This window comes from Pongo abelii, chromosome 11, assembly GCF_028885655.2.
Source record: "Pongo abelii isolate AG06213 chromosome 11, NHGRI_mPonAbe1-v2.0_pri, whole genome shotgun sequence".
Classification (NCBI taxonomy): Eukaryota; Metazoa; Chordata; class Mammalia; order Primates; family Hominidae; genus Pongo; species Pongo abelii.
This window is the reverse complement of record NC_071996.2, coordinates 135,010,666-135,023,631: the sequence shown is the minus strand read 5'-3', so window position 1 is coordinate 135,023,631 and position 12,966 is coordinate 135,010,666. Positions and strand designations below refer to the sequence as shown.

Sequence of the window (12,966 nt, the reverse complement as noted above, 5' to 3'; positions counted from 1 at the left end):
GTAGTTGCAGGCATCCTGGTTCTGTAGGAACAATGAGGTATGGATGGATCCATACCTGGACCCATGGATGGGATGGATCCCCGGCAGGCCCTGGACGGAGGGAAATGCTCTGGTTTGAAGCCCGGCATCGAGTGAGATCCACCCACAAAGCTAACCGTGGAAGTCACTGGCGGCCTCCTTCGCCCTGCCGCCGGGGAACCCTGCCGGTGGCTCTCGACCTGCTCCCGGGCCATCTGGTGACGCTGACTTCACAGCCACCACCTTAATTGGCGCATTCGACCCAAATAATAACCAGGGAACCTGTGGGCGGTCAAAGGCCCGGCTCTGCGGTCTGCCCGCCCAGGTCCCTCTCCCTGCCCTGTGAGGCCAGAAAGTTACTTCTCCGAGGCCGTTCCCCGTGACGAGAAATATCTCCCGCTTGAGGTTCTGTGGGGTAGGGGAGGTTCGTGCATTTCTCACAGAAAACCTCGCACAGACCCGCGACTGCCTTTATTAACAGCTCTCAGGAGGCTGCCTGCAGCCGGGGGTGTCTCCGGCCCCATGCTCGCGGGCAAGCAGGGCTAAGCTGTGCCTCCAAAAGGGCCAACGGGAACTCCGCGGTCCCTGAACTTCCGGCGCTGGCGGACTCCTCGCTCCAGGGCCGCCGGGAGCCGCGGCGTGAGTGCGTGCCGGGACCGCGCGCGGGGTCTCTGAGAAACTCCAAGCCTGCCCCAGCCTAGGGACCCAGCCACATTGGCGAACCGGAGACCGCCCGATTCCACCACCCCCGCGCTCCCCTCACAGCCGGCGCCAAAAACGCCAGTCCCACGACGCAGGCCGGGACCCGCGCGCCCACGGCCCAATCAGCGCGGGCCTTGCACAAAGCGAGCCCCGCCCCCACGGCGCTGTTGCCAGCCCCTCCCCCTCCCGTGGCCGCCTCGGCCCGCCTACTCCCCGCCCCGCGCCGTTCACGGTTAGAGGCTCGCGATTGGCTCATGGGGACGGCCGCGAGCTTTGGTTGGTCGGCGCGGAGTCACGAGGGCGCCGTCGTCGCCTTTCCACAGGCGATTACTGGGCAGGCTCAGTCTTTCGCCTCAGTCTCGAGCTCTCGCTGGCCTTCGGGTGTACGTGCTCCGGGATCTTCAGCACCCGCGGCCGCCATCGCCGTCGCTTGGCTTCTTCTGGACTCATCTGCGCCACTTGTCCGCTTCACACTCCGCCGCCATAAGCCGCCATCATGGTGAAGCTCGCGAAGGTAAACGGCCTTGAGCGCGAGCGCAGACGTCGTCTAGGCCTGCTTTCCGAGGGGCGAGCGCGGCGCCGCGGGGAGGAGGGCCTGCGCGCAGTCCCGGGCGCGTTCCAGGGCGCCATGCTGCGGGAAGTCTCGCGCGATTAGTGGGGAGGTCTCGCGGCTTCTGGCTACTGGGTGGCGAAGTGAAGAGCTTCTGCAGGTGCTGGGGGCGGCGAACGCGGCGGGAAAGACAGAGTCACTGAGCGCGGGGAGGGGGCGCTGAGCCCCGGGGTGGAGAGATGAGACCAAACTCTTGCGACGCGTACGAGCTGGGACTCGACTCCTGACGCACGTGCCCGGGAGCGCGGCCTGCCACGTGGGCCGCGCCGCGTGGGTCCTGGAATCTCCAGAGGGACCGGTGCCTTGGGCCGGGAAATGGCGGTATCGGCCCTAGTCGGAGTCCCGGCTGCGCTCGGATGTCTCCGCCCCGGCCTGGCAAGCCGACACGTGGTGGGCCCCGGAAGGTGGCTCTGCCGCGTGCTTTTTGCGCCGTGTTTCGGGCACGTGGTGGCCTACCAGGTACCCCCACGTGGCCGCGCCGCCTCTTTAAGGGGCGGGGTTGTCTCGCTGGGAAAGGCATAAGGTTCATGAGAAAATCAAGGTAGTCATTTTTTTAAGTGCCTTAATGATCTTCACCGTTAATTTGGATTCAGATGAGGGTGGTAGAATAAAGTACCGGGATTTGTAGTATTAAAACACGGTTGTGCTTAACTAAGGTAACGAAACGGGAGGAGAAATCATTTCTTCAGGTTGACTTTTTACCTTAGGGCAGGTTTTCTATTGGTAAAGCCTGGGAGGAAAAATGTGTGGGCGGTTGAGAGTAGTCCCTCTTGCATTGCCATCAGGAGTAGTTTCGATGTTAGTTGTGCTGTTTGGCACTGAGAAATGCATCTGAGGAAGGAAATGATGGTGTTTTACTATGAACAGTAATGGCAAAATATGAATGGCCTGAAATGTCGAGGTGGAGGTGTAATGATCTACTTGTGTCCATTTTAGGCAGGTAAAAATCAAGGTGACCCCAAGAAAATGGCTCCTCCTCCAAAGGAGGTAGAAGAAGATAGTGAAGATGAGGAAATGTCGGAAGATGAAGAAGATGATAGCAGTGGAGAAGAGGTAATTTTATCCAACTTAATGCAGAATTATGTTAAAACTACAAAATGGAGAGTTAAGACATGAAATTGGATATCTGTGGCAAAAATAAGATTTTATTCATCCAGGTATGTCTTATTGTAGTGGTTGAGTGTTTCACAAGCTGTTCATTGACATGGCAAGATGTCATTTGGCTAAGTATTTGAATGTGAGTGTGAGACGAGATCTGGGGATCTCTTTTCCATGTGCCTCTGCAGGGCTTGGAGTGTGATTTGTTGTGTTAAATCATTACATTTTTCCAGTTTCAACATGTTAGCCTCACCCCCACATGTAGAGCTGGGCATTGTATTCAGATCTGAGGATAACCGTACCAGATTCCTTTCCTAGCCTCCAATTAGGATTAATTGGTCTCTTAAAAAAAAAAAAGATTAATTGGTCTCCATTCCATTATATATAAACTTTGTAATACTACTCACTGTGTTATAGTTATCTCTGGTGTAGATTGAGGGCTGCCACCTCTCTTTGTGTTAACATTGACCCTCTTTAGCACTCCTGGCCTTTTATTTGCTCACTATAAAGACAGTTGAGCACTGAATTGTGCTCAGGTTTCTCGTTGAGAACTGAATGAAAGTTTTACTCTTCCACACATTGCCTGATAAAACTACGGGATTTTAATGTAGCTAAACGATGACTTTTATCAAACTACCATGCTCACTCTTTGATGTGTGATAGTTTTGTAAGGAATATTTATGTTTAGCCTATTCATTTTTTGTCACAGGTCTTAAGAATTGAGCTTCACTGGGCTCGGTACTGCCACCCACTGTAGGAGCCCCAAATGATTTAATAAGTTAATGCTTGGAGCCTCCTATATGTAAGGTTCTGAATAATTTACACATAGCAATTCATGATCCTTAAACATGTAAGGATGATACTATTACCATTTTTAGGTGAGAAAGTTGGGGTTTGGGAAAGTATGAGGGGCAAGAATTCAGAGGGTCTGGTTCAGAGGTATTTTAAGTGTTCAAAAGGGTTCTTTATGTCTGGGTATTCACCTTATAATAGGGGCTCTGACTTAAGACAACATAACAGAAGCCTGGAGTTTAACATGCTAACATGTGTCTAGTGCACGTGGTCTTGAACCAGAGGCATTGCCAGAATCTAACACTCATTGGGACCATGGTTATCTTTTTGGGTGTGGGGCTGGACTTACTGGTTTGGTTTTCATTTATTGTCAAGGTTGTCATACCTCAGAAGAAAGGCAAGAAGGCTGCTGCAACCTCAGCGAAGAAGGTGGTAGTTTCCCCAACAAAAAAGGTTGCAGTTGCCACACCAGCCAAGAAAGCAGCTGTCACTCCAGGCAAAAAGGCAGCAGCAACACCTGCCAAGAAGACAGTTACACCAGCCAAAGCAGTCACCACACCTGGCAAGAAGGGAGCCACACCAGGCAAAGCATTGGTAGCAACTCCTGGTAAGAAGGGTGCTGCCATCCCAGCCAAGGGGGCAAAGAATGGCAAGAATGCCAAGAAGGAAGACAGTGATGAAGAGGAGGAGGATGACAGTGAGGAGGACGAGGATGATGACGAGGACGAGGATGAGGATGAAGATGAAATTGAACCAGCAGCGATGAAAGCAGCAGCTGCTGCCCCTGCCTCAGAGGATGAGGACGATGAGGATGATGAAGATGATGAGGATGAGGATGATGATGAGGAAGATGGTAAGGAGTTGTCTTGGTAGTTACTGGGCTTCTGATTACAAGGTATCTTGAGATTCTGGGATCAACATATTCCTTCCAAGACAACCTAGAGATGAGATTAGAATCCTTGTGGGAATTCTCTCGGTTGTTGTGGTGTGCTAGACTTAATTACCCATGAATGATTTTTGTGCCTCCTGAGAAAATTTCAATAGCACATTCTGTTAGTGTTTTTTATAATGTAGGATTTTGTTTCTAAGTGATTTTTTTTTTTTTTTTTTTTTTTTGAGATGGAGCTTTTGCTGTTTCCCAGGCTGGAGTGCAATGGCCCGCTATCTCGGCTCACTGCAGCCTCCATCTCCTGGGTTCAAGCAGTTCTGCCTCAGCCTCCCTAGTAGCTGGGATTACAGGTGCCCACCACCACACCCTACTAATTTTTGTATTTTTAGTAGAGATGACGTTTCACCATGTTGGCCAGGCTGGTCTCGAACTTTTGACCTCAGGTGATCCACCCACCTTAGCCTCCCAAAGTGCTAGCATTACAGGCGTGAGCCACTGCGCCCGGCCCCAAGTGATCTATTCTTGCCATGACTGTTAACTAAACATGGTGACAGGATTGCATTTTCTTTACATTAGATTTGAAAACTGATGTTGGTTTTGGGAGATTGCTGCAATTTTTAGGTGACTTCTCTTTCAGACTCTGAAGAAGAAGCAATGGAGACTACACCAGCCAAAGGAAAGAAAGCTGCAAAAGTTGTTCCTGTGAAAGCCAAGAACGTGGCTGAGGATGAAGACGAAGAAGAGGATGATGAGGATGAGGATGACGACGACGACGACGATGATGACGATGAAGATGATGAGGATGAAGATGATGAGGAGGAAGAAGAGGAGGAGGAGGAAGGTACTTAAATTAGATTTTGACATACATTGACATGAGTTATGTTTAAAGGAGGCACTTAAGTGTTTGTGGCTACTGATGTGTGATACATTGTTTGACATCTTGTCCAGAGCCTGTCAAAGAAGCACCTGGAAAACGAAAGAAGGAAATGGCCAAACAGAAAGCAGCTCCTGAAGCCAAGAAACAGAAAGTGGAAGGTAACTTGCAGAATTAGGGGATATGGGGGAGATAAACAGCACAAATGATGAATGACAAAGGGACTTAATACTGAAACCTGATGTTACATTGCAGTGTGCTGATGTGCTGTGTATAGAAATTTTGCTTTGGAAACTAACTTTTTACCACACTTTACAAGTAGACTGAGTTCAGCTTTTTTTGTACAGGCACAGAACCGACTACGGCTTTCAATCTCTTTGTTGGAAACCTAAACTTCAACAAATCTGCTCCTGAATTAAAAACTGGTATCAGTGATGTTTTTGCTAAAAATGATCTTGCTGTTGTGGATGTCAGAATTGGTATGACTAGGTAAGTGCTTCACTGCATGTTACATACATGTGGGTCTGTTAACGCTTTTCCTTCCCCTATTAGCACAGTTACTTTAGCCTGCCACTCTTAAACATGAATACTGTAAACATCTTCAAGGATTAGCATTAGTGAACTAAGTTAGAATTAAACTATAGATCCCCTAAGTTGCAATTTCTATAATCAGTCATAACTTGGTATAGCACAGAATAATTTTTAGTAAGTTTTTCTGTTGTTTGTTTTTGTTATTTATTGAGACGGACGCTGGCTTTTGCTCAGGCTGGAGTACAGTGGCACAATCTTGGTTCACAGCAACCTCTGCCTCCTGGGTTCAAGCGATTCTCCTGCCTAAGCCTCCCGAGTAGCTGGGATTACAGGTGCATTTCACCATGTTGGTCAGGCTGGTTTTGAACTCCTGACCTCAAGTGATCCACCCACCTTGGCCTCTGGAAGTGCTGGGATTACAGGCGTGAGCCACTGTTCCCTGCCAGTAAGTTTTAATAATTTGGTGTTAGGTGGGAGAATCGCTTGAACCTGGGAGGCAGAGGTTGCAGTGAGCCAAGTTCGCGCCACCGTACTCCAGCCTGGGCAACAGATTGAGACACCATCTCAATTTAAAATAATGATTGATGTTTATTTTCTTGGAAGTACCTGAAACTATTAGACCTGTCTAGTCATAGTAAATGTTTTTATCCAGACAGGATTCTCCTGTATTAGTGCTTACAGGTGTTCTTTTGTCAGCTGCTACTGTGAATTGTTATAAGCAGTTTGGCTCCATGATGAAGACCTCAAATGTGAATGTGCATGTCATATCTTCGTACTGAGACCTTGTTCTGTAGCTACAGTTTGCAGAGCCTTGACTTTGTTTTGCTAATACTAGGGATGCTTTTTTAAATGTGATCTTTGTTTGCACCATCACATTTGTCTAGAATACATATTGTGGATTTTGATTTGTGTTTTCACCTGTTGTAATTTTGCCCTCCTCTCCACCTTGAAGGAAATTTGGTTATGTGGATTTTGAATCTGCTGAAGACCTGGAGAAAGCGTTGGAACTCACTGGTTTGAAAGTCTTTGGCAATGAAATTAAACTAGAGAAACCAAAAGGAAAAGACAGTAAGAAAGGTATGTAAGGCTTTAGGAGATTATGCAATGAACTCAGGAGATAGACTGCTAGGGAAAATGCTTTGTAACCCATTTCCCTTGGTTTCTTATTTTTTTAAATCATTTTTTTCCTTTGGTTTCCTCTTAATATGGGAATTAAATGAGCTACAGTGTTTACAAGAGTACTTGGCACTGCTTGTCAGTGTTATAGTGTAAATTCCTGAGTTAGGCAAGCAAGAGCACTTTTACACAGAACAAGAATTATTAGATGCACCTAAATTAATGTAAAGGGATCTTTCTTCACTGAAACTAGATTAGGTCCCTAATTACTCTCTATATACAGTTGTAATGTTTTAAATGGGTACGTTCACTTTTTTTGTTATGCGCGTCTACTCTAGGTTGAACTCCAGTGTACCTAACAGATAGTTTGACATCAGCTGTGACAACATGGAGGGACCACTTGTGTGTTGACACTGCTGTATCTCCACATTTAGCACCGAACCTTGTACATTATAGGATCTCAAATTATTTGTTGAATAGAGCTATGTGTGTTTTTCCCTTCTTTTTGTTGTTGCCCCCCACCTTTGGTTTTTCAGGCCACAGAGCTCATTTTTGTTTTTTTAATCTAGAGCGAGATGCGAGAACACTTTTGGCTAAAAATCTCCCTTACAAAGTCACTCAGGATGAATTGAAAGAAGTGTTTGAAGATGCTGCAGAGATCAGATTAGTCAGCAAGGATGGGAAAAGTAAAGGGTATGTTCTGTCTATTGAAATGTAAGGGTTTTATTAACATTAAGGCACTTCCCTGCTTTATAAAAGAAATGTTGGTTTGATTTTCTTAGGCGTGTAATCTTGGACAGTTTAACCTGTAAATTTGTGCCTCAGTAACCCATCTGTACCATGGGGTAATGTACTCATAGGGTGATTTTAAAAGACAAGCTAATACATACAAAGAAGCAAGAAATGTGCCTAGCTTACAATAAATACTTTGTAAGTAGTAGCAGTTCTTTCAGTTAGGTGAGGTTACTATGAAAAAATTCCAGTATTTGTAAAACTGTAGTGGGAAGTAAGAGGGAAGCTCAAGTTTTGATTGAAAAGTGGCATAAAACTAAGGGCATTTATTGTACTCAGATCTGAAGCAAGTTCTATGTTGCTGAGGTAAAAGCATTTGTGTTAATATGGTTTTAAAAACCATGAGTTCTTCTCCCTCCATTGCAGGATTGCTTATATTGAATTTAAGACAGAAGCTGATGCAGAGAAAACCTTTGAAGAAAAGCAGGGAACAGAGATCGATGGGCGATCTATTTCCCTGTACTATACTGGAGAGAAAGGTCAAAATCAAGACTATAGAGGTGGAAAGAATAGTACTTGGAGTGGTAAGAAATTAGGCTTGTTACAAGGTTCCAGAATTGATGGAGGGAACTCCTTTGTGTCTTCGTACTTCATAAGTTTATAAATACTTTTTAATCAAAGTTACTTAAATGTAGGTGAAGATCAAGGACATTACACCCCAAGTCATACTCTTATTTGGAATAGTAATTTCCAATCTTGAATGAGAGCTCTGAAATCATTTTGTATTGAAATACAGTAAGCAAATCAAGCTTCCTTTGTAGGCATGTTTTATACTTTAAATGACTTTGACCATGTGTGTTTTGAACTCAGATTATTCTAGGAAAACAGACCAGTAGTCAGCCTATGTAAGAACAACCAGCAGGACATTGCAACACGTACTAAGTACTTAATATGTTAACAGAAATGGATTTAGTTTACATCATGAGTATTTGTATATTAACTCAAGCACTGAAATTCTTAGGAATAAGGTATTACTGTTGTGACCGAAGCTGGGAACCACTGTTTCAGAGTCTTAGGAATGTGGTATCTCTATTTGCAGGTGAATCAAAAACTCTGGTTTTAAGCAACCTCTCCTACAGTGCAACAGAAGAAACTCTTCAGGAAGTATTTGAGAAAGCAACTTTTATCAAAGTACCCCAGAACCAAAATGGCAAATCTAAAGGGTAAGATAATTTTTCATCTTACCCTTTAGGGTAAATGATAGGGTAAATGATAATTTATATCATCAGTTATAGGCTATATATGTCTTAGAGGTCTAAAGGAACGTAAGGTCATGTGATCCTGTCAGAAAAGCCAAATAATTTTAGCTGCGTAAATGAGTGTAAAATAAAGATCATTGTTTAGGCACCAACTTGAGAGAAGGGGCTTGGCAGCGTCATGTGACAGTGAAGGAGCATGTGCCTGGTAACTTACTCTAAGCATTAACTGTTCATCCTCAGGTATGCATTTATAGAGTTTGCTTCATTCGAAGATGCTAAAGAAGCTTTAAATTCCTGTAATAAAAGGGAAATTGAGGGCAGAGCAATCAGGCTGGAGTTGCAAGGACCCAGGGGATCACCTAATGCCAGAAGCCGTAAGTTCACCTGGTTAGGGTGCTGTGGTTGGGGGTAGCACTTTGCACAAATTCTGTGTTTCCTGTTGCTACTGAGTGAACAATAACTGGATATGATGACTGATTACCTGAGAAATAATTGATGAAATCTCAAGAAAATTCCTCTAGATAGTCAAGTTCTGATCCAGCTGTGTCAACTCAGAGCAGCAAGTTTGCCCATGATTTCCTGCCCCATCCAGTGGGCAGCACCTCCTTGGGTTGCTTCTTCCACTTTCCATAGAAGATCTGGGGCAGTATATCAACTATGCAATGGCAATTAAAAAATGTAAACCCAGAATAGCCTTACTTTAATTAAGGACTAGTTGGCTTAGTCGCTTTTAACTTCTTTTTCACTAAAACAAGCATTCTTGGCTAGTAGTCATACTAGGCATTGTGCAAATTCGGTGTTATTATGAACTGTGACTTCACATAAAGTCACAATTTTTTTTCTTTCCCAGAGCCATCCAAAACTCTGTTTGTCAAAGGCCTGTCTGAGGATACCACTGAAGAGACATTAAAGGAGTCATTTGACGGCTCCGTTCGGGCAAGGATAGTTACTGACCGGGAAACTGGGTCCTCCAAAGGGTAAGGGAAGGAAGCATGAGTGTTGCTTCCACTTGAAGGGGTTTTTGTTCTGTGGAGACCTTGAGTCTAATGTGTCTTCTCATTGAGCTCCTTTCTGTCTGTCAGTGGCAGTTTATGGATTCGCACGAGAAGAAGAGAAAATTCACAGAACTAGCATTATTTTACCTTCTGTCTTTACGGGGTATATTTAGCTGTTTTGTGAGACATTCTGGGGTTCAAGCTGTCACACCAGTTAGTTTTCCATAGAGAGCTACTCTGTCACTGGTATCTTTTCCCAACTAAACAAGGCTACTTGCTGTGGGATGGCTCCCCAGCATGTACAGTTACTCGGGACATGTGCAGTAGGTGCTTTTTATAATGGGCAATTTCATTTGGTGTTCTAGGTTTGGTTTTGTAGACTTCAACAGTGAGGAGGATGCCAAAGCTGCCAAGGAGGCCATGGAAGATGGTGAAATTGATGGAAATAAAGTTACCTTGGACTGGGCCAAACCTAAGGGTGAAGGTGGCTTTGGGGGTCGTGGTGGAGGCAGAGGCGGCTTTGGAGGACGAGGTGGTGGTAGAGGAGGCCGAGGAGGATTTGGTGGCAGAGGCCGGGGAGGCTTTGGAGGTAAGGCACAGAGATAATGACACCACACAGCATGTGCTCTTCAGACCCTGTGCCCTGTCACGGTTCCTAATCACTGGGGAGGAGGAGCTTTGTACCCATTCTTTTAACAGTGTCTTGCCTTCCTCCTGTAGGGCGAGGTGGCTTCCGAGGAGGCAGAGGAGGAGGAGGTGACCACAAGCCACAAGGAAAGAAGACGAAGTTTGAATAGCTTCTGTCCCTCTGCTTTCCCTTTTCCATTTGAAAGAAAGGACTCTGGGGTTTTTACTGTTACCTGATCAATGACAGAGCCTTCTGAGGACATTCCAAGACAGTATACAGTCCTGTGGTCTCCTTGGAAATCCGTCTAGTTAACATTTCAAGGGCAATACCTTGTTGGTTTTGACTGGATATTCATATAAACTTTTTAAAGAGTTGAGTGATAGAGCTAACCCTTATCTGTAAGTTTTGAATTTATATTGTTTCATCCCATGTACAAAACCATTTTTTCCTACAAATAGTTTGGGTTTTGTTGTTTCTTTTTGTTTTTTTGTTTTTGTTTCTTTGTTTTGCGTTCGTGGGGTTGTAAAAGAAAAGAAAGCAGAATGTTTTATCATGGTTTTTGCTTCAGCGGCTTTAGGACAAATTAAAAGTCAACTCTGGTGCCAGATGTGTTACTTCCTAAAGAGTGTTTCCCCTGGAATGTCACTGGAGAGCATGGCAAAGCCAGCTCTGCCACTTGCTTCATGCATCCCAATGGAAATGGCTTAGTGCGTGCGTTTCCAGTATCCCAGCCCTAACTTAGTTGAAATGCTGGTGAGGGAACCTGCTCCTGCAGCCCTGGTGCTGACTTGAAGGCTGCTGCAGCTTCTCCCACTTTTAGCAGGTCTGAGGATTATGTCCTGAAGACGACTCTGAAAAGAGGTGCAGGAACACATTAGTCAGGTTTCCTAGGACAAGGAAGAGCTTCAGGGAAGAGCAGTGGCTCACTCCTGTAATCCCAACACTTGGGGAGGCCGAGGCAGGCAGATCAACTGAGGTCAGGAGTTGAAGACCAGCCTGGCCAACATGGTAAAAGCCCATCTACTAAAAATACAAAAATTAGCTGGGCATGGTGGTGTACTCTTGTAGTCCCAGCTACTCAGGAGGCTGAAGCAGGAGAGTCACGTGAACCCGGGAAGCAGAGGATGCAGTGAGCTGAGCACACACTACTATACTCCAGGCTGGGTAACAAAGCGAGACTCCCATCTCCCAAAAAGCAGTTCTGGAATAGAACTCACGCTAGATGGATAGACCAATGGACACTTTGGAACCATGGGGCTGGGAAGAAAACTGCCCATCCAGTAAACCCCCAAAAAGCCATTTGTTTTGCATTACTTTCTGGTCTTAAGTACTTGCCTCTCAACCTCCCCTTTTAGTAAAAGACAAGGCCACGTGAGAGGTGGGACTATCAACATTGTGATGAGTTCAGTTGAAACTCAGTGCCCAAAATCAACGTAGGTAGCCAAGTCCAAAAACCTGTTCTAGTCAGACTAGTGAACTCAAACTATGATACTTGGATAAGCTTAGAAGGCAACATGAAGAATACGTAGCTGCTTTGGGTTTACGCTGGTTCAGTTGGGCTGTTGAAATCTTAACATCCTTGGGCTTATCACCTACTGCTTGTCAGCCCTGTTCCACATCCAGGGGATGGGGGTGGTGACAATCCAGTTCCAAGACCCTCATGCTCCAGAGAGGAAGGTGGCCAGTCAGGGTTGTAACTATGATGAAAAAGCAGTGGGAGGGTCTCCCATGAGGCAAGCCTAAGGACAAAAAGGAAGGCCTTGCAGCCTGTATTCTGGATAAGGAAGTGAAGGCTCTCAGTTAATTGAAGCCCATCAGGCGTGTCATGGATTAAGTCTGTTAGCTCTTAAGTTGCAGCAAGGCACATAGTATGAACATAAGTGTGAATTTATCTCCAGTGGCTTTCAAGAAAGATCCTGTGAGGCCAGGCACCGTGGGTCATACCTGTAATCCCAACACCTTGGGAAGCCTGGGTGTGGAGATGGCTTGAGACCAGCCTAGACAACAGTGAGACTCCCATCTCTACAAGAAAAATTAGGTGGCCGTGGTGGCATAAGCCTGCAGTTCTCAGGAAGCTGAGGTGGGAGGATTGCTTGAGCCCAACACTGCACTCCAGCCTGAGTGACAGTTTGAAAAACCTTGTGAGGTTGGTGTCTAGGTCTTCTGGAATCTATGAAATGATGCCTCCAGGGCTCTCCTCACTTCCCTGCAGCCTTCACCCAGGTGAGAATGTGCTGCAGCTGGTTTCTTTGGGAGGCCTGTGGGTTAAAGTAAGCGATAGTCTATATGCCGTGTGGCCATCTATGAATAAGGGCTGGGATTGCTGGTGGCTCTGGTGCAGCACAGTCACTGCTTTTTCCATACTTGGAGAGCCTATGGGAGTGCGATTTTGATAGGGCTTGAATTGCAGGAAGAGCTCATGGCTCCAAAGGTGGGGCTTGCATTTCTATCAAGTAGCTGTTAATAATGGGGCAGTTGCTGTTCGTGTGCTCAGCAGCTGGGCTTTTTCCTCAGCCCCTCTACTAACCTGCTGTGAGGCAAGACAAGGGCAGGACACTAAAGTTCCTATCTCCTGATTCGTTTTCTTTTCCATTTCTTAAGAGAAGGAAAGCAGAGATGGTCCAGTCCTGTGATTTCTCAGTGCTTGTTCTAATCATGTGTGCTGATTTCCTGTTGAATGAAGATGAGGGCTGGGTGCGGTGGCTCAGGCCTGTAAGCCCAG

General features: G+C 45.9%; 1 protein-coding gene and 3 non-coding genes across 5 annotated transcripts; all 4 read left to right on the top strand.

The window, feature by feature from the left end:
• Positions 1–1,075: 1,075 nt before the first annotated feature.
• NCL (nucleolin) lies at positions 1,076–10,849 on the top strand. 2 transcript variants are annotated; one of them, NM_001133706.1, is given in 14 exon segments: positions 1,076–1,234; positions 2,267–2,383; positions 3,596–4,073; positions 4,747–4,950; positions 5,058–5,144; positions 5,331–5,472; positions 6,467–6,591; positions 7,200–7,323; positions 7,789–7,946; positions 8,462–8,585; positions 8,862–8,995; positions 9,472–9,598; positions 9,982–10,205; positions 10,337–10,699. In NM_001133706.1, coding segments are annotated over 14 exon segments (2,139 nt in total). In that variant the 5' UTR covers positions 1,076–1,216; the 3' UTR covers positions 10,414–10,699.
• On the top strand, positions 5,182–5,251 carry LOC112132470 (small nucleolar RNA SNORD82). The gene has a single exon (XR_002914236.1). It is a non-coding gene; the product is annotated as a small nucleolar RNA SNORD82 (small nucleolar RNA).
• LOC112132471 (small nucleolar RNA SNORD20) lies at positions 9,083–9,162 on the top strand. The gene has a single exon (XR_002914237.1). It is a non-coding gene; the product is annotated as a small nucleolar RNA SNORD20 (small nucleolar RNA).
• On the top strand, positions 9,672–9,807 carry LOC112132464 (small nucleolar RNA SNORA75). The gene has a single exon (XR_002914230.1). It is a non-coding gene; the product is annotated as a small nucleolar RNA SNORA75 (small nucleolar RNA).
• Positions 10,850–12,966: the final 2,117 nt, after the last annotated feature.

Excerpts from the sequence above, each read along its gene's own strand:
- NCL (XM_024243005.3), top strand. The coding sequence starts at position 2,297 with ATGGCTCCTCCTCCAAAGGAGGTAGAAGAAGATAGTGAAGATGAGGAA. Across the intron at positions 7,324-7,788 it reads AAGGATGGGAAAAGTAAAGG|GATTGCTTATATTGAATTTA; the intron begins GTATGTTCTGTC and ends CCTCCATTGCAG. Across the intron at positions 7,947-8,461 it reads AAAGAATAGTACTTGGAGTG|GTGAATCAAAAACTCTGGTT; the intron begins GTAAGAAATTAG and ends CTCTATTTGCAG.